This window comes from Bufo gargarizans, chromosome 6, assembly GCF_014858855.1.
Source record: "Bufo gargarizans isolate SCDJY-AF-19 chromosome 6, ASM1485885v1, whole genome shotgun sequence".
NCBI lineage: Eukaryota > Metazoa > Chordata > Amphibia > Anura > Bufonidae > Bufo > Bufo gargarizans.
In genome coordinates this window covers 322,522,465-322,543,140 of record NC_058085.1, presented here as the reverse complement: position 1 = coordinate 322,543,140, position 20,676 = coordinate 322,522,465, and the positions used below count along the sequence as shown (strand labels likewise).

At 44.6% G+C, this 20,676-nt stretch overlaps 1 protein-coding gene across 1 annotated transcript in view; it reads right to left on the bottom strand.

Annotated features, from left to right (window-relative positions):
• The window catches only part of HELZ2 (helicase with zinc finger 2), a 30,625-nt gene that overhangs the window by 6,153 nt on the left and 3,796 nt on the right, over positions 1-20,676 (bottom strand). The window contains exons 3-15 of the mRNA XM_044300262.1: positions 17,961-18,144; positions 17,690-17,797; positions 15,640-16,169; positions 13,859-14,488; positions 12,073-12,850; positions 9,880-9,955; positions 6,165-9,555; positions 4,656-4,741; positions 4,393-4,524; positions 2,408-2,569; positions 1,139-1,280; positions 638-754; positions 124-316 (exon numbers count right to left, since the gene is read on the bottom strand). Coding sequence (XP_044156197.1) covers positions 124-316; positions 638-754; positions 1,139-1,280; positions 2,408-2,569; positions 4,393-4,524; positions 4,656-4,741; positions 6,165-9,555; positions 9,880-9,955; positions 12,073-12,850; positions 13,859-14,488; positions 15,640-16,169; positions 17,690-17,797; positions 17,961-18,144 — 6,529 coding nt within the window. The remainder of the gene's footprint in view (positions 1-123; positions 317-637; positions 755-1,138; positions 1,281-2,407; positions 2,570-4,392; positions 4,525-4,655; positions 4,742-6,164; positions 9,556-9,879; positions 9,956-12,072; positions 12,851-13,858; positions 14,489-15,639; positions 16,170-17,689; positions 17,798-17,960; positions 18,145-20,676) is intronic.

Sequence of the window (20,676 nt, the reverse complement as noted above, 5' to 3'; positions counted from 1 at the left end):
TATGTGCATCTTGAGAGTTGTCGTTTTACCCCAGCTGGAGTGCTGGAGGTTAGCCATCACAGGTATTAGGCATATAAAAGTAATGGGCAGCAGCTGGCACAGATCTCTGTAAGATTCACTTACCCATTGCGCATTCTTGTGGCTGACAATGGGAACCAGTGTCTCCGGCTCAGTGCACATCCCACTCTCGTCTATAATAACCTGTGACACTGGCAGACTTGTCAGGACTTTGTTGGATGAGGTGATGCAGGTGCACAAAATAATGTCATGGCGGTCAAGCTCCACTTTTCGAGCATCAGCCAGTAGCTTTTTGTAACTGAGGTGGAAAACAAAGGTGAATGCAAAGGGGAGGAGTTATGGACAGGTAAGAACAGTGGGAGGAGTCATGGATAGGTGACTAGAGAGGGAGGAGACAAGGAGAAGCAAGATAATAGAAGAGAAAAGGAAGTACAGGAGGAAGGAGTTACAGAGGAGTATAGGTGAGTGCAGAGGAGGGCGCTATACAGACTGAGGAGAACGGAGGGCTAGAGGTATAGGTTTCTATAAACGGGAGGAGACAAGGGAAGGCGAGTACAGGAAGGAGGAACTACACTCAGGTGAGAACAGAGGCAAGAGGACCACCCTCTTCCCTACTTACCTAGCAACTTCTTCCAGAGTCATCTCCTCCCTTCTCTGAATCCGTGCATCCATTTCCAGAATTTTCCCAGAATATTGGTTTGTGGGCTGCCGGATCAGGTGATGTAAGGTGATAGGTCTGATGTAAGGAGAGACCACATGAGCTTAGTAATGTATCAGACTATTTCTGCTCACTAAAAAATATAAGGCTGATTTTAGGAGAGATCAGCCGCTGAAATCCTCATGTCCACTAGTGTATTTGGACACATTGTCCGCTGTTGGCTGTGCCCCTAACCCACCTTTGTCTCGCTCATTTTGGAAAAGTGGTGAGGGCGGCATAAAAAGAAGCACTTGCAACTTTTTTTTTTTATCATTTAAAAAGTCACGGCTTTAAACCACCAGTTGCACAAATGGAATCTGCCAGCTTTGTGATGTGGAATCCGTCGCAAAAAATCTGTCATGAACAGAACAGGGGCCTAAGAGTACAATGTGCATGTACAATAAGGGTCTGCAGGTGGGTTACCTGAGAACTTCCAGCGGTTTACCCTCCCTGAGGTATCCAGATACTCTGAGGTTGCTTCCAGGGTATTGAAATTCAGACAGTTCCATCTGTTCACTATACACACGCAACATGCGGAGCTTGCCACGAAGGGGGAGGAGTTTTTCTAAAAAATATAAATATATATATGGTAAGAAGGTACAAGGAATCATCGTGGAGTCACCAAGGTTCCTGGCCTCGGTGGAGTAAGAGCCGGTTTTTATGTGTCAGCAGCAGTTGCTGTTTGACACCTTAAAGGGGTTATCCCACTTTGCATTTTTATACTTACTTGCTGTCACCACACGTTCACTTCCTGGATTCTGGCTGGGGGCGGGCTTCATCTTGATTGAAGTCTTCTCCCGGCCGGGCCGCGCGCTGGACTGAACGCGCACGCCGCCGCGCATGCGCCATGGTGACTTATTTCTGGCCAGTATAGTACAGAGCCGGCGTGCGCGTTCGCAGCTCTGTACTATTCTGGCCGGGAAGAAGTCACCGTCGCGCATGCGCGACAGTGCGCGCGTTCAGGACAGCGAGTGGCCCATCGGGATTTTGGAGAAGAGCGGTGGTCGTAACCAGGGGAGACCGAGTCACAACAATAAGGTAAGTGGGGATAAATTGTATCCTAATCGGTGGGAATTTGTTAATAAAGTATATTTACAAAAATCATCACTGTCAAATCATTAACAGATTTAACAGTGATCATTATGATGGGATAACCCCTTTAATACTTAGTATTGCTGTATAGCTTATCCGGGAGGGCTCTTACTGTGAGTAGTCAAAGTGCTGGGTAGGCGACTACTCCTCATGTTCCAGGCCGGGTTCTGCCAGGCCTAAAAACCAGCCAGCACTGCCAGGTGAGGAGGATTACCTCAGTCTGACAGTGGAGCTCAGGAGGTGTGTGTGTGCTGGGATCTGAGGCTTGTGCCGTGCTGGAGGGCTGAGACCTGTCTGTAAGGGAAACAGGCCCCCTAAAAGCCTGCTATGGACTGCTAGACTTTCCATTGTGTGTGAACTAACACTAAGACTGCAAAGTGATGTTTTGTTTTGCTTTATGTGTGACTAAACAGGGAAGTTTCATTTAAGAACTGGTAATTTGTCTCTGTACTGTGTCAGCACACCCTGTCTACCAGAGCGAATCCCCACTATATATATATATATATATATATATATATAGTGAACAAATCAATCATTTTAGTCTGATAAAATATAAATCATGAAGCACTGGCCATAGGAACCAGATCAGATCAGTCTTACCGGCTATGACATCCACAGACTTATTTGAAGGGCCACAATACAGGAGGACCCGCCTGCCATTCAGTTCCTCTTCGGTTTCGTCCTCTGTCATGGACTCTAGATCTTGATTCACTTCATTGAACCAGTAAACCAGATGAGCACCGACTATAGTTTTCCCAGTACCTGAGGGAAGGTAAGAGTCCTCAGGATACCTGTATATTTCCTCAACTGGTTAGATACACAGCTCAGCAAACAGTATAACACATGATATGCTTAGATACAGTGTCGCCGCCTGTTTTTATGAGTAAAAAGACTGTTTACGACAATCTTATTTTTAAGTCTCATTTACCAACTGTTTTTGGACCTTTTCTGGAGGCATTTGAACCTGTTGCGCCTTTTTTAGGCTTTAAGACAAATTCAGAAGTATTCTAACTTTTGCACCTAATTTCTGTCCTATTTATGTAGGTGTGCCTTATTTTGCGCCACAATTTGCCTACTTTCATGGAGACGTGCACATTTTCATGCGCTTACTGTTTAGACCAGTTTAGTGAATTTGAATCTGTCTTACAAGAAAACGACCACTAGATGTCAGACTTAGATTTAAAAAAAGTAAGGATAATAAATGAGGCGCACATTAAAGACAGACTTTGCCAATAGGTCTGGGGTGATCAGATACTTCATATTCACACCCACTAGCAGACAGCATGATACATGGCAAGCTTAGATACACCAGCTCAGCAGTTAGTGTTAAGCCTTATTCACACGTCAGTGTTTGGTCAGTGTTTTCCATCAGTTATTGTGAGCCAAAACCAGGATTGGAGCCTCCACAGACATAAGGTGTAATGACTTTGTTTTGGCTCAAAATCACTGATGTGTGGATGAAGCCTTATGCCTCATGCAGACGTCCGTGTCAGTTTTGGATCAGTGGTAACACGGACCGTGTTCAATCCATGTTTTCTCCCATGACAGATCCGTGTTGGGTCCGAGGGTCAGTTTTTTGCTGACCGTGTTGCATCCGTGTTTCACTAACACTTAACAGCTGAAATGTTTTTTTTTTTCAAAGAATCTCTTGTTAATGATCTGTGGATTTCACGGACCCATAAACTATAATGGACGTGATGGATCTGTGAACACGGACAAAATAGAGCATGCATCCGTGGTAAAAACAACGGACCCACGGACCATGCTGAAACACTGATGAGTGAATACACACATAAAAAAAAAAAGGGACGTGTGCTGTCCGTGGAGAACACGTACAGCACACATCCATAAAACACTGACGTCTGCATGAGGCTTTACTCTTAACAGGCTAAGGCTACTTTCACACTCGCGTTTTGTGCGGATCCGTCTTGTATCAGCAAAGACGGATCCGCACGAATGATGCAAACGCTTGTATCCGTTAATAACGGATCCGTTTGCATTATCTCGCGTTTTGTGCGGATCCGTCTTGTATCAGCAAAGACGGATCCGCACGAATGATGCAAACGCTTGTATCCGTTAATAACGGATCCGTTTGCATTATTCATTAAAAAGAAAGTCTAAGTCAAACCAATATGGTGCAATTGAAAACGGATCCGTCCACCATTGACTTTCAATGTAAGTCAAGACGGATCAGTTTTCAATTGCATCATATTGTGTCAGTGAAAAACGGATCCGTCCCCATTGACTTACATTGTAAGTCTAGACGGAACCGTTTGGCTCCGCATAGTCAGACGGTCACCAAAACACTGCAAGCTGCGTTTTAGTGACCGTCTAAAAAAACGCAACGGAGACCAAACGCAGCCAAATCGATGCATTCTGAGCGGATCCTCATCCATTCAGAATGCATTGGGGCTGAACTGATCAGTTTTGGGCCGCTCGTGAGAGCCCTGAAACGGATCTCACAAGCGGACCCAGAAACGCCAATGTGAGAGTAGCCTTAGATGGCTCTGCAGACAGTATCATATGTGACAGGCTTAGATACAGGGACGTGGCTGACAGTATCACATAGGCTTAGATACACTTACCAGGGGGTCCTTGTATCAGAGTGAAGGGCTGCATCAGGGCTTTCCTTAAAGCTCCTGTCTGACTGTCATTCAAACCGAGAGAAAGTTCACGGACGGTGAAGGAGCTATGTGCCTTGAACTTACTGTTCATATCTGCAATGCAGAAAAAAAGCAGTTGCTGTTTGCATCCATGGTGTGAACACTGGCCCTGTGTGGCCATCCACATTCATCGCTGATCTCCTGTCCTCCTCCTCCATGTCTCCGCTTTGCTCATGACTACGCACCTTTATCAGGAATATGCTTCCCCAGGACAATACTTTTAGTCAGTTCTGAGGCACCTTTCAGTTCATTCATGGCGACCTCTTTCCGTCTGAAGGGACAAACAACACACACAACGCACAAGGTTAATCTCAGTGCAAGAATATTCTGCAGCGTACAAATAGATTTTGTGGCTCAGTAGTTTTTCAGGACCTTTGCTTGTTTTCAGTGAATGGGAACAGTCCAGCTTACATCCAGAGACTGAAAACTTGTCCTGCCCTAATACTTCGCACAGCTGAGGGTTTGTTACAGTTGCACCCAGTCTAGATAATCCTCTGTGAGGTAAACACATGGGTTCACACCAGCGTTAGGGATTCCGTTATGTCTTTCCGTTATAACATGGTTATAAAGAAAAATAACGGAACGCCCATACAGAATGCAAAACAGAAGCCTTTAAAAGGCATTCCGCTTGCTTTCCGTCCTAATAGAAGAAGTCTATGGGAAAGCATAACGGATCCGTCTAGGTCCCGTTATGCAAGACGGAAAACAAAGTCCTGTCAACAGGACTCTGTTTTCCGTCTTGCATAATGGGACCCAGACGGATCCGTTTTGATTCCCATAGACTTCTATTAGGACGGAAAGCAAACGGAATGCCTTTTAAAGGCTTCCGTTTTGTATTTCGTCATAATGCAAGTCTATGGGCAGAAAAACGGATCCGTCCTTCCGTCTTATGGATTCCGTTATAACCATGTTATAACGGAAAGCCATAACGGAATCCCTAATGCTAGTGTGAACCCACCCTTAGTCGCACAAATCTGTCTCCTGTCCTAAAAGCTTGTTACAATGTAACAGTGCAGATAAAATTGTCTAGTCTTGAGTCCAGGCTGTTGTGGCCCACGTTGGATTGTCTAGGCTGCATACAATTCTAGCGACCTCTCAGCTGTGAGATATACAGATGTGTACAGGAAGACACAAACTGCAAATTTGCGACTTTTTCAACGGCACTTGCGCAAACTTTTTTGCACAAGTGCCGTTTATTTTATCAGCCTCAGTACTTTCCTGAAAAAGGGGGGCGTGACGAGGACGGGGCCGGCAGATCCCACACATTCATCATCTTCTATGCCAGTTTTATAGCGTAGAAGAAAATTGAAATCTACATCAGCTAGGGCGACAAATCTGCTCCAACGGCTATATTCACACAACAGTTAAGAAAAAACGTCCATTAAAAATGGGTAAACTGTCAGTTTTTTTATGCCCATTTTCCATCAGTGTGTCACAGATTTCTTATCCTTTTCCCGGCGGGTTAACCATTTTTAACAGCCACTTGTCATCCACTCAACAAAAAAAAAAACTGTAAAAAAAAATGTGACAGCCTTTAAAAAAACAGGCATGACATGTTTTTCACTATTGTGTGGATATAGCCTAAGAAAGTAGAGTGACTGTTTCACGGGAACCCTGTATAGTTAATTATATCAACCAGCTTTACCTAAAATGCCTACAGTCGGATATTGCTAACAATATACATTTTTTCTTACATGTCTGGTAGCAGCTTTTGTATGATTTCCACAGTAAATGTGGCTTCAGGTTTGAGGACTGCTTCTGGAACTTCCTTCATGGTAGCCTGGTGTATATAGAAGGCCACTCTGCCACCTTCCTCTTTGGAAACATTTTTTTTAACCTTGGTCAGACCATGTGCTACCCAAGTGTAGCTGTCATATTCAAAGAGGTCTGTGGTTCTGCATCTCTTCAGATCTTCCATTCGAATGCAAATATAGCAGTTCTGAAAGTCCATGTCAAGGTCGCAATCTTTAATTATGTGAGAAGACAGTTTGAAGGATCCTTCCAACCCTACAGCTTGCTTGCTACCACTTTTTGCCTTCCATTTCACAGGGACATCTGTTAAGAGTATACTTCCACCTTCAGTCACAGCTGACTCCACTGCCTCCATGTTCAAAAGGGGCAACCACACTGACTGATATTCTTTAATGGTTTTGTATTGTTTAAGAGGCGCTCGTTTGGCTAGACAGGAGAAACAATCAATGGGTCGAGATGTATGTTCCAAGCAAAGCTCTACTCCTGGTGCTGGGGAGCAAAGCTGAGGACTAGGCATAGGGAACCCACGGTCCACAACGCTGCACAGCTGAACAGGAAGGCAATCCCCGGGGTGCAGATTGAGTTCAAATTCCATGTAGTGACCACAGGGACTTTGAGCTACAAAACTCATGGGGTCAAAAGCTTCAATACCTTCTCTTAAGGCATTTACTGCTTTATTTGAAGCACCCTGGCTTATTGCTGAGACTGCTTCATGCCAAGCTCTAGGATTAAAGGAGATTATGTCTTTCCGCAATTTGTTTTTGAGAGGTTTTTCCCGGTAAGTCTTGTAGGAATACACTCTGCGTTTCCAAGACAAACTGGAGCCATTTTCAATTGGTGTTGGTTGCTCCACTGGCTGTAAAACGCTATAATCTAGTGACAATGGATTTGATAAAGAGTCTCCATTGAGTGGGAAGGCTACTTTGACTCCTTTACTTTTAGCATCAGCACTAATGATCACTGCCAGCTTTTGCTGCACTTCATTATGGAGGGATAATGCCAGCCTCAGTGCATGCCCTATCTTCTCATAAGCTGACTCCCTTTTTACCCTTAGATCAAAGTTGAGACAGGCTAAGTCCATGTCCTCTGGGGAAATGAGTGATGTTGAAACCATTTTTAGATGTCTTTGAAGCAATCTCTGCACCACAATGTCTATGTAACGTCGAAGAGGTGATGAAGCCCAGGTATAGGCACAAAGCTGAAGAGAGTAATGCCCATTGGCATTTGGCGAGCCTGACCGGATGAAGAATGAACGACCCAGTTGCCTTCTAAATTCCCGAACAGCATAGCAGAGCTCAGGGTGCAGATCTTCTGTTGCTAGAAGGTCAGTGATCCTGGCATGGTCTTGCTTTACAGCTGCATCTAGCAGCTGTTTCCACACTGAGGTCAGCATGGTTACTTTATGGCCAGATGAAGGTCTCGGCAATTCAGGGACATCCAGCAAATGATGTGACAAGTAGGATGAAAAAGGTAAAAGATGCTGAAACTTTGTCCTTAGCTCCTCGATCTTAGGAAGGCTTGGCCCATTCTGGCATCGTACTGGCATAACATTCATCAGTTTGTCTTTGCTGGTTAGACAGTCTGCCACCCAGCTATTGTACATAATCATCAATTCCTCAATCATGCGTTGAGCATTACGATGTCCCGGGGGACAATCTTCATCAGGCTGTTTGTAATTGGAAACGTTTTCTAGACGGAACATTCGATGGACTTCTGAAAAGTGCTTGATGATGAATAAACACCCTTCCACTGTGCTGAATGTGGGAGGATCTGCACTCTTAGCTTCCAGAATTGAATTTGCCTCTTCATAGGATAACTGACGTTTAGAGCAGATAATAGTATGACAAAGATTGCCATCCACCATTTCATGAGTGTCTTTCTTCACTTTCACAAAAAGGGACACTGCCCGACGGTCACAATTTGGTTTCAGGCTGCATAGATCTGAACACAATTTAAGAGGCAGCATATGGATCACATCATGTGTGACGGAGTAGAAGGTAACTCCTCGTCTTTTCGCTTCTTTGTCTAAGGCACCTCCCTGGGGAATCACAGCAGCCAGGTCAGTAATATGGACACCAATCTCATAGTATTCCCCTTGGTCTTGTACAGATATGGCATCGTCCAAGTCTTTTGCATGTGCTGGATCCACAGTGAAGACAAGAATGCCTCTGCAGTCTTTTCTATCTTTGTCTGAGATGTCGTTTGGCATTTGTTGTATTTCTTCCATCACCTCTTTAGGGTAATTACTGTCATTTTCAATACCAAATTCCAGGTTTAAGATGTTAAGTCCCTGTTCTAAACTTAGCACACGAGGTATAATGCGGTTTACAATGCCCAGGGGGTAGTAGCAATGCTCCCGCCAGCAGACCACCTCCACCAGGAACAAACAGTTTCGTCTCATGTCTTCGGTCAGCTTCTCCAAACGTTCTGTAACAATCTGTCTACCTTTAAATTTACGTATTGGTATATAGTTTGGTTTGTCTTTAAAACACATACAAAAAATCTTAGTGACTGATCTGTCAATGGGAATCATGCTATTACGATCCCTAGGGTCCATGAAACATATGAAGCGTCGATTTTTTTCTCCTGCTTCTAAGATTCCAACCACTTTTCCACTTTCGTGATTTGTTTTTGATAACAACTGGACAACTACTTTGTCGCCAGTAAATCCCAGACCACAATTGCTGCGCCCATTCACAGGTATGCGACGGGGTGGACATTCTTCGAGAGTGACAGCATAACCTCGGTCAAAGTTTTCCTTGATCAGTTGACACTTTTTGTAGGTGCTAGGTTGCAAATAGAGGTACTGCTCCAGGATATGTGTAGGAAAGTGGGTATATTTGTCTTCTTTTAGAGAATTATTGGCTTTTGGCTTAACTTCCAGCATTCCTTCCTCCGTCACAGTCACAAAAGTCCCCTTTTCGCCGTCCAGCAATTCCTGAAGAATGGCATCTTCAGAGTTGATGTCTAAGTCAGATGCCCAGGAGTCTCTGTCTTCTTCAGCATCTTCTTCTGCTAGTTGTTGCCTCCAGGCTTGTAGGCCACATACAACCTGTTTTATCTCCTCCACATTAAGGTCTGCTGGCATGGAGCTCCCCGCTTCCACACACTCCCGTAGGTAGTTCCTCCAGATACGGCTGCACCCACCAAAAGAACACAAAGCCACCACATCTCCAACTACTATGACCTGGGCACGAGCACGTGTCAGAATCGTGTTCAGAACTCGAGGATCGCAGAAGAAGTCTAAGCTGAAGGTGGAAGTGGATGGAGGTTGAACAGGCAGACTGTCTACAGACCGAACAGTGCTGAGAATGATGACAAAGTACTCGCAACCTGCAAAGGAAAATTACAAACATAAATAGTAACTTGAAAGGCAAAAACTGAACATAGTTTATTCTAATATATTGTACATAATATATCATAAATACATCACAATAGCCACAGGTAGAGCAATAGGGTATTAGGGTGGTTCAGTGGCTACTGCAACTGTCAATTCAAATCTCACTAATGTGTGAGCTGCATGGAGCTTATATGGTCACCACATCGGGTTATATGGTTTACTTATTAAATTAGGTTTTAAGTGCCTAAGATAGAGGAACTGTAAGTTTCATGGAGCCTTAATAACTTAAACCTTTTGATTAAAAAAAAAAAACATACCAATGATGTTGTCATAGTTTGTGACTGTGACATCAGACAGTTTTATTTTGCGCAGTTCCTGACGTATCAGCTTTACCTAAAGAATAAATAAAAAAAATCACAGATTAAATATCTACTATAATACTCCCTCCTATGTCTAAGAATATGACTACTATAATACTGCTCCTTATGTACAAGAATAGAACTGCTATAAAACTACTACCGTATTTTTCGCCGTATAAGACGCACTTTCCCCCCCCAAAAGTGGGGGGAAAATAGCACTGCGTCTTATACGGTGAATGCTGCTGATTTTGCTGCGTTTTCAATGATACACCTGCCGCGATGCCGCGCGGCGGGTGTATCAGCTGTGAGGGAGGAGGGTCTGGGGGCCGGCATCTGCTTTTATGACAGCGGGGCCCGTGCAGTGACTGTATTCTACTACACGGGCCCCGCTCACTGTATACTCTTATCTCTAATAGTTAATTGTATGTAATCGCATAAGGAGCGCTGTGTATTACGGTACTTAAAACTACAAGCGCTCGCCGCTCGGTAGGCAGAGAGGAGGGAGGAGGCAGGAGGCAGGCCGGGAGGACGGGCGCTGGCAGTGTGAGTCATACGTCACGCGCCTACGCCGCCCACTTTATGAATTAAGCAGGCGGCGTGGGCGCATGATGTATGACTCACGTTGCCAGCGCCCGTCCTCCCGGCCTGCCTCCTCCCTCCTCTCTGCCTACCGAGCGGCGAGCGCTTGTAGTTGTAAGTACCGTAATACACAGCGCTCCTTATGCGATTACATACAATTAACTATTAGACATAGGATTATACAGTGAGCGGGGCCCGTGTAGTGGAATACAGTCACTGCACGGGCCCCGCTGTCATTATAAAAGCAGATGCCGGCCCCCAGCGTGTATTGAGGGTCATTCACTACAGGGACACTTATGGAGGGGATCTGTGGATGACACATAGCATAAGATGCTATATATGTGTCGGCCACAGATCCCCCCCATAACTGTCATACACAGTGCCATCCAGAGAGCCCAATAAGAGACACCCACAGATCCCCTATAAGTGTCACCCACAGATCCCCTATAAGTGTCACCCACAGATCCCCCATAAGTGTCACCCACAGATCCCCCATAAGTGTCACCCACAGATCCCCCATAAGTGTCACCCACAGATCCCCCATAACAGTGCGTCACCCACAGATCCCCCATAAGTGTCACCCACAGATCCCCCATAAGTGTCACCCACAGATCCCCCATAAGTGTCACCCACAGATCCCCCATAAGTGTCACCACAGATCCCCCATAAGTGTCACCCACAGATCCCCCATACAGTGCGTCACCCACAGATCCCCCATACAGTGGTCACCCACAGATCCCCCATATACAGTGCGTCACCCACAGATCCCCCATAAACAGTGCGTCACCCACAAGATCCCCCATAACAGTGCTGTCACCCCACAGATCCCCCATCCAACCAGTGGTCACCCCAGATCCACCATTAACAGGTCGTCACCCACAGATCCCCCATAACAGTGCGTCCATCCCACAGGATCCCCCATAACAGTCCGCCTCTACACAGATCCCCCATAACAGTGTCATCCACACGATCCCCATAACAGTGGTCCCCACAGCTCCCCCATAACAGTGGTCACCCACCGATCCCCCATAACGTGGTCACCCCCACAGATCCCCCCCAACAGATCCCCCATAACAGTGCGTCACCCACAGATCCCCCATAACAGTGCGCCATCCACAGATCCCCCATAACAGTGCCATCCACAGACCACAATTAGTTCAAAACCCACCAAAAGCACACCTTTTGGTTCAAAATATTTTTTTTCTTATTTTCCTCCTCAAAAACCTCCTCTTCCTCCTCTTATGGGCCGGTGCGTCTTAAAGGGCGAAAAATACGGTATATAAACAAGAATATAGCTACTATGTACAAGAATATAACTACTATATTACTGCCTTCTACATACATAAATATAACTACTATAATACTGCCTCTTATGTGCAAGAAAATAACTACTATAATACTACTCCCTATGTACAAGTAGATAAGAATATAACTACTATAATACTACTCCCTATGTACAAGAATATAACTACTAGAATACTGTTCCTATGTAAAAGAATATAACTACTAGAATACTGCCCTATAATAAGAGATGAGTTATGGAAAAAGTTGAGATAATGCTTTCCACGGCACCTGACTTCCATGGGACACCACGCAGATTTTACTTCTGTTCACTTTTCCCCACTGCTCAGGCCACTGGTGGAGAATTTCCTTGACAACCTCAACAACCTGCAACATTTCCGACTGATTTACCCATGAATTTCCTACAGAAGAAGATAGACCATGACAATGGAAAAGCCCCAGTGCATGGCTTCCTTGTGGAGGTTGCATTGGTTTTTCTGCACAAGCCTCAATAGCATTGTTGCGGCTGACGTAAAAGCATCGTGACACAAAAGAGATGATGCTGGGGACGGAACGGTAGTTTTGGTGGAAGATTATACGTCCTCTTTGGGCTACTGGACAGTCTTTACCTTGGTAATGGGAGAAGAGACGGGTGAGTAAGGTGTGCTCCTCTCCAGCTCTTCTGTTAAAGAACCGTGGGGTCTCCTGCATGTGGTCTCCAGCCACCACCAGACGTGTGTGATGGTTTGCCAATGCCAATGGGATCAATGCCTCACTCTCCATCATTTGTGCTGCCTCATCCAGTAGGATATGGGTGAAATAACCCCTTGGCACATCCAGATCCCGGGATGTGACTGCAGTTGTCACAACAATGCGATAATTGTCGAGGAGACTCAGAGGCGGGGAAATAAAGGTAGATTTATCAGGGCTGAGAGGGCAATACTGACGTGTTATGGGGCTGGTTCTATTTATTGGGCTATTTATATATTTCACTCTCAGGGGGGTTGCTTCTGGGTGGCCGATCTCAACATATGGATGGAAATGATCTTGGATATACAGGTCGGCAGCACTATAAAGAGAAATAAAAAAAAACAGTATATGAATGTGGAAGTTGGATGATCATCAGTGGAAAATGTTCTACCTAAAAGTGGACATGTCAAATAAAGTATTTAAAGTGTACCTAAACTTTAAAAAAAACTTTATTGGAGATTTGCAGAAAATAATATTTCCAATATTCTTTCATTATTTCAATTTTTACTTTTCCTACTGAAATAGGCACCTATAGTTCAGGTGCTTATCGCACTTAGCAATCTGTACTCCCATACACCTCTAGGTATGAGAGTACGGATTCCCCTGTGGCCGCATTGAGCGCTGTACAGGCAGGAGCGTCTCTGCTCTTCCTCAAGTCTGGCATGCTGTACATGTGTCTGGCCGACTCCCTTGTGAAATGGATGGCATTTAGCAGATGGGCGATGTGGTATGTGAGCGCCTGCCCTGCGCTCGCTCAGCTCTGTATGCCAGGCTTTAGCGGAGCAGCGCTGGTACAAGCAGAAGGAGCAATGCTCCGACCTGTACAGCACTCAGTGCGGTCACAGGGGAGTCCGTACTCCCATACACAGCGGTGTACCAGAGTATGGATTGCAAGGTGCAATAGGTGCAACCTATTTCACTAGGAAAAGTAAAGAAAAAATATTATTTTCTGCACATTTCCCATAGGTTTTTTATAAGTTGTTTTACGTTAAGAAACATTACAGTGGAGGAATGCAGATACTCTGGACTATTCCAACAAGTTGGTAAAATACATTCCAGAGAGGTTATCACCGGACTTCTGCTGTGCTGTTCCTTTGTCATTCCTCCTGGAAATGTAGGTAATTTACAGAGAGGTGCTACCATTACCTTGAGGTGTGTCCCGACGCACTGACTGGAAGAGTCAGAATGTGTAGGGACATATTTCATTGACATTACTTTTATATTTCCAGGAGGAATAACAGAGGGACAGCATAATGCAGAGATGCTCCAGAATTGTTTCATGGGGAATACAAGTATTCACTAAACGGACACTGATGGGTTTTGGTACCTGTTGTTATGGGTACAGATCAGCACTCTGGCGTGAGGTTGTTTGATCACCTGCAAAGCAGCTTGGGCCAAGGTAGATGTTTTTCCAGTACCAAATGGTCCATATATCAGAAGAGGGGCTACTGGCTCTTTCCCTGTCACCGCTCCAACAATGTAAGAGATTGCCAGCTGCTGTTTCTTGTTGCCCCATGATATAGGCCCCTGGTAGGTGGGCAGTTGGCATTTGGACAGATCTGGTAGTAATAACTTTTCGTCCAACAGGCGGTCAACTGCCTCATGGTAAATGCAGAATGGCAGACGATCGATCTGGAACTGGACCTCTAACTGAGTAGATGCATCTTGCTCAATAGACAGCTCTTTGCAGCATCTCTCCGGTATCTTCAGTACAACACTGCCCTCTAACTCTATGCTGGGTTCCAGGAGGACTTCATAGACTCTGTCATTCTGCAGAGGGCAAGGAGCAATGATGGCCGTCAACACAGACCTCTGCAGCAAATATCCTTCTTCAGCATCTTGCGTCATCCCAGAAGGTAGAGGAACCTCTGCATAGAGCTCACCAGGAGGAGCAAACTTCATTTCATTCTGATCACTCACCATCTTCTTAAAGGTTACCATGGCTTTTAAGTTTAACCTAAGAAGAGTGACATTATTTAGAGCTGATCCAGGAGACCCACATACAGAAATCATTGCCTTATAATGACATCTAGAAGGAACCTATGACACTGACCGTCCCCTGATTCCCCTGGTCCTTTAACCCCTTCAGGACTCCCTGCCGTCCCAGAGCCATAACTTCGCATAGCAGTACGATTTTGGCTTTATTTTTACAGGACAAGATGTACTTTTTAATGGCACGATTTTATATTGCATGCAATATAGTGGTAAGCTGGAAAAAAAAATTAGAAAAAAAAAGCAATTCTGACAGTTTTATGGGTTTCAATTTTACAGTGTTCCCTATGCAGTCAAACTGACCTGTTAGCTTCATTCTCTGGGTCAGTAAGATTACAGCAATACCACATTTATATAGTTTTTCTTGTGTTTTATAGTTAAAAAAAAAATAATAATTAGAAAAAAAAAAAACTTTAGAAAAAAAATAAAATTCTCTGCATCGCCATATTTTGACCCCCATACATTTTTTGTATTTACGGCTACGGGCTGTGTGGGGGCTCACGTTTTGTGGGGCAATACCATTTTGGGGTTTATATGACTCACTTGATCACTTTTTATTAAATTTGTTTGTGGAGGTGAAGCGATGAATCGGTCATCTCAATATTATTTTCCATTACAGCGGAAAAAAATGTATGGGCATTTTGGGACATTTTGTATGATATTTTTTTAAGTGACTAACATGCAATTGTTTCTCCCATAGACTGTAATGAATCACTTTTGCAGCCTATGGGAGATACATCTTGTCCTGTAAAAATAACACCAAACCTGCTGTGATACTTACATGGGGGGAGTAGAAATGGGTGGAAGTTTATATAACAATTCATACATATAGAACATTCCAGAAGACATCTATGATCCTGGAAATCTTTAACATTTGTGGTTTTACTTTTTTCCAACACATAGATCAAAATCCCCTGCATAGCCATAGAGTTGAGTAATAAAATTCTGGTTTTCCAAAAAAAACACTAGTGGGAGTTATATATCGGTCTTCACTATGCTCCCCCTAATGGTGACTGCAGAAAGTCAGTATTTTATTCTTTACAGCTATGACTCTGTAACAAAAGAGTTAATAAAAGGTCCCCGTCACTGGTGGAACCTCATTGTACTGTATCTCACCTGGATATCACCTGCTCTCTCGCTGCTTCCTCTTGGAGAAGACTAAGATGCATCATTTGTTTGTAGTTTGCCACCGTTAGTGGCTGTTTATCAGTGGTTATTGGAACATAACATGGATTCATGGAGGGAGGTTTGTACATTTCTAAGAGTTTCTTTTCCTCTAGTGTCCTCTCCTTGCATGGAATGAATAGGAGCTTGTCTGGATACCAGCGCTCTGAGGACGGCGGTGCTCTTTCACGTTGATCTGAGGCTTTATTCTGGAGGCTTAGGGTTTCTTCTTGACCACCAACTTGCATGAAGATCTTCTGAAGCAAAACTGGACGAATTCCGAAATCTAGAGTCAACCACTGCTCAAAAACTCCAAAGGCCGAGCACTGGACATGTACAGACAGTTTATATTGTGTCCGAGATCCCTTAACCAGGAAACGATGACCTCCGGCATAATGGCAGGGTTTTTTATGGTCACTAGCATCCAAAGAAAAGATGGCTCCAGGATCGGTCTTCAACAAGGCAACATGCAGGAGTGGCATCTACAGAATGAATTATTATACCTTAGGACTGTCACATATAACACAGATCAGTTCACTAGAGCTACTCTCCACTGTAGACCATAGGCACACAATGGAAACCATTTTGGGTTCTAAATTAAAGTAATTAGAATTTACCATCAAAACCTTTATGTTTTTTACTTTCATATTAGTTAATTATTTTTTTTCTGTCACAGAAAAAAAAATCTACCTGGAAAGTGGAAACCATCAGCAATTTACTGGTTGTGATCTGTGATGGTTATCACTGATGTTCATGTGTGAATAATATCTTAAAAGGGGTTCTCCAGGAATAATTTAAAATGGCTGCCAGCAAACTGTCCTAAAATGTGAGCAGGACTGGTGGCCTCCACTTGCCGAGCTGGAAGGGGTAACTTGGACTCAATACACACTACGCTAGAGCAGTGTAGGGTGTAGGGGGGCCCTAGCCCCTCATTCCCCTAGATAGCTCTGCAAATCGAGGCAACGTTAAGGGTCCATTCAGACGTCCTTAGAATGGGTCCAGATCCGTTCCACAATTATGTAGAACGGGTGTGGACCCATTCATTTTCAATGGGGCCAAAAAAGATGCGGACAGCACAGAGTGTAAAATACATTCCAGAGAGGTTATCACCAGGCTTCTGCTGTACTGTTCCTTTGTCATTCTTCCTGGAAATGTATGTAATTAACAGCGAGGTGCTACCATTACCTTGGGGTGTGTCCCGACACACTGACTGGATAAGTCAGAGTGTGTAGGGACACACCTCATTCACAAGGGAAAAATGTAATGGCCATTTGTTAATTTACTTATACATCTCCAGGAAGAATAACAGAGGAACGGCATAATGCAGAGATGCTCCAGAATTATTTCAGGGGGAATACAAGTATTCACTAAACGGACACTGATGGGTTTTGGTACCTGTTGTTATGGGTACAGATCAGCACTCTGGTGTGAGGTTGTCTGATCACCTGCAAAGCAGCTTGGGCCAAGGTAGATGTTTTTTCAGTACTAAATGGTCCATATAGCACATTAATGCTGTGACCCCTTTAAACAGGGAAGGGGTGTCGGGAGTCGGACCCCCTCTGAACTGATGATGTATCCTGAGGATAGGTCATCAACAGTATGCCGCTAGACAACCTCTTTAATTATCGTGGGTACAGCATTTCAGTTCATGAAGCAAACCTCAGGATGTGTTCACGCTACATCGGAAGTATACGTTGGGAGGTTACCTCCAAAGTACGTCACTATATGGTTTCATATGTCACACTATAGGCAGGATATGTTTTCCACAGAATGACATAGTTGACTACAATATTACATGCAGAAAAAAGGGTATCCAACAAATAACACCCAGACACAGGCCAAAGGACACTCTTTGGCCTCTGGGGTGAATGAGGTCCTATGGACATGCTTAACCCATAAGCTTTGTTCCATGCACCACCCTCATGTGTCAGCAGATAAAGTAATGCTCCTGGAGGCAGACATTTGTATTGCACAGTAATGGCTGCTCACAGATAACAGATACCTTGGAATGCAGGGTGAAATCCCATGTTCTTCGTGCAAGTTTTTCCTTGGAATGAATTTTCAGAGGATGGCTACATGTTATTTTAACACCTTCAACCTTTTCGGAAAGCTGTAATGAGTGGAGAAGGATATTTAGATCACCTTTTAGCAGATCAGATTATTAGGACAAAGTAAAAATAAGCCCTGAACTTCTAGGAATGTGTCTATAAAGTTGGCTGGACAAAATATGGCGACTGATAAGTACAGCACCGTACAGAGCATGGACAACTCACCACTTCTATTTCACTGCTGTAGAGCTGATACTCCTGAACAAGACGGTCCTGGTAAGACTGGAGCCCCTCTTCCTCCACCAACTGCTTATTTCGCCTGGTGACTTTGACCCGGAGAATCCACTCCTGCAACTCTTCCTGGCTGTGAGCTTTCGGACAGGCAATTCCATAGATGCACTGCAAAGGGCTTCACATAAAACCAAAGAGAAAGCCACAATCCCTTTACAGATCACTGGATACAATTCCAGGAGAAAAACACAATGGACTCCTTGTTTGCAAAAGCTTAAAGGGGTTTTCCAGGATTTCTATATTGATGACTTATCCTCAGGATATGGTGGAGTATGTAGTCAGCATTTGCGGTCTCAAAGAAGACGCAGTGCACGCTGGCAGTTACAAACCAAAGTAGTAGAACAGAAACCGTGGGACTGATATGATGCTAATTCAATCTTGTATTTCACAGCATGTATCAGGGACGCATTTCGGCTCTTCCAAAGCCAAGGCAGTTGTAAAAAGCTTTGGAGGGCCAAAATGCGTCCTGATACATGCTATGAAAAAAAGAAGACTGCATTAGCATCATATCAGCGAGTATCAGGGTTTCTGTTCTATTATCTTCAGTTTAGGTCTTCATCAATATCTGAATGGTGGGGGTCCAACACCAGGCACCCTGCTGATCATCTGTTTGAAGAGGCCGTGGCACTTTTGTGAGGAGGCCGCAGTGCTCACAGCTTACCAAACACAGTACTGCTTGGCCATTGCAGCCCATGCCCATTTACTTGAATGAGACTGAGCTGCACCTTGGCCAGTTAACCGATGAATGTGTTGTGACGTCAATGGCTTAGGGAGAGGCTGCAGCGCTCACCAGATCGCCAGAGCATCTCCAAACAGCTGATCAGCAGGGGTGCCAGGAGCTGAACACCCACCGATCAGATATTGATGACCTATCCTGAGTATAGGTCATCAGTATTCTACTCCTGGAAACCCCCTTTTAAGGCACAGTAATGGGGTCAGACAATATGCTCCAGGCTCATTTGTATTCAGTGTTTTCTCCTATAAAGCATGAAAGTTATACAGTTAAACAAAGAATTTCAGATGTGGACAGAATCTGAAGGACCTCCCCAAAACTTCATTGCTAATCCTCCACAGTGGCTGACATAAGTGGGGTAGCGTTTGCCCCATTATGGTTCTTCTGTGACTAACATGGTGGAATATGCATTGCAAGATCTCAACACATACTGTTATTGACTACCAAAGCATTCCATCACAATCTGAAAACCAAGTACACCATTAAAAGGCAACAGAGGAAGAAGTAGAAACCTTCTGGGCTAGTAATGGCAGCTGAGTCAAAAAGGATTAACAACCTAACTCTCTACCAACATGGAGTTTATATTAGTACAGTCTTCTTCCTTCTGCACCACAGCCCTTTATTCTGCTAAATGGTGGGAGCCCCAGGTCCTAAGGACAGGTCATCAAGTCTCAGACACAACTTCAAATGGATTGTACAAGATTTGAAAAGCACAACTCGGTTCGATACAAATTTATTTGTGGCGAATTTCGTTAAAAAACTTCTATTTCCTGGCTGCAGAGAGCCTGTATAGTGGTGTAGAACACTGTGCCTTGCAGTAACACGCATAGGGAGTCGCTGTGGTGGTGAAAGAATACTGTGAGTCCGTATGACATGCAGATGACAGGCGTCGCTCTTAGAATCACTGCACACCTCACTTATTTGGGCAGTCACGGGGCCAAAACTGACCAAATAACTCAAGCATGAACTCAACCTTACAGGTCGATGTTAGTGCCAAGAAGAAGCACACTCCTTTTACACCGCCATCAGCTGATTCCACATAGATGTAGAAGTAGAGCGCCCGACGAAGTGGAGAGGGTGTCAGAAGTAAGTTTGTGCCGATGTCACTGATTATTTTGCCCTTCCTCTGATCCGTCAGAACAATAACCCCCAAAAAACGGATCCTGTCTGTGAAGCATCCGCCTTTACTCAGTCACCATTTGGTCAGTAATCCATCAGTATTGCTGAAGCCCAAAAGAAAAACAGTAGATCCAAAATAGAGATGACACGTGAATTGAATATTTGCATGTCTTCTGTGTTTTGTACCCACTTCTGCTTTTGGCTACAAAATCATAAGCCAATTCTGATGCAAAATAGGGACTATGTCATGCAGGCCTTACGGCTGTTACATAGACAGGATCCGTTGTGCGTCTCATTATTCCTTCCTTCTGACAGATCAGAAGAAGGGTCAAATAAATGATGATGTCAGCCAGGCCGAAAGGCAAAATAGTGGCCCAGTCATAAAGTGGGGAGGGTGGGAACAGCATGAGAAGTCCAGAGAGTGGCCCTATGACATAGTGGTGAGGTGGAAGCAGCATGAGGAGGCCGCAGAGTGGCACAATGACAGTGTGGAAGTGGCAGTAGCAGCATCAGGAGGCCACAGAGTGGCACAATGAGAGAGTGTGGAGGTGGCGGCAGCATCAGGAGACCACAAAGTGGCAAGGTGACATAGTGTGGAGGTGGCAGCATCATGAGGAGACCACAAAGTGGCAAGGTGACATAGTGTGGAGGTGGCAGCAGCATAAGGAGACCACAGAGTGACCTGGTGAAAGAGTGTGGAGGTGGCAGCAGCATCAGGAGGCCACCGAGTGGCAAGGTGACATAGTGTGGAGGTGGCAGCAGCATCAGGAGGCCACAGAGTGGCAAGGTGACAGTGTT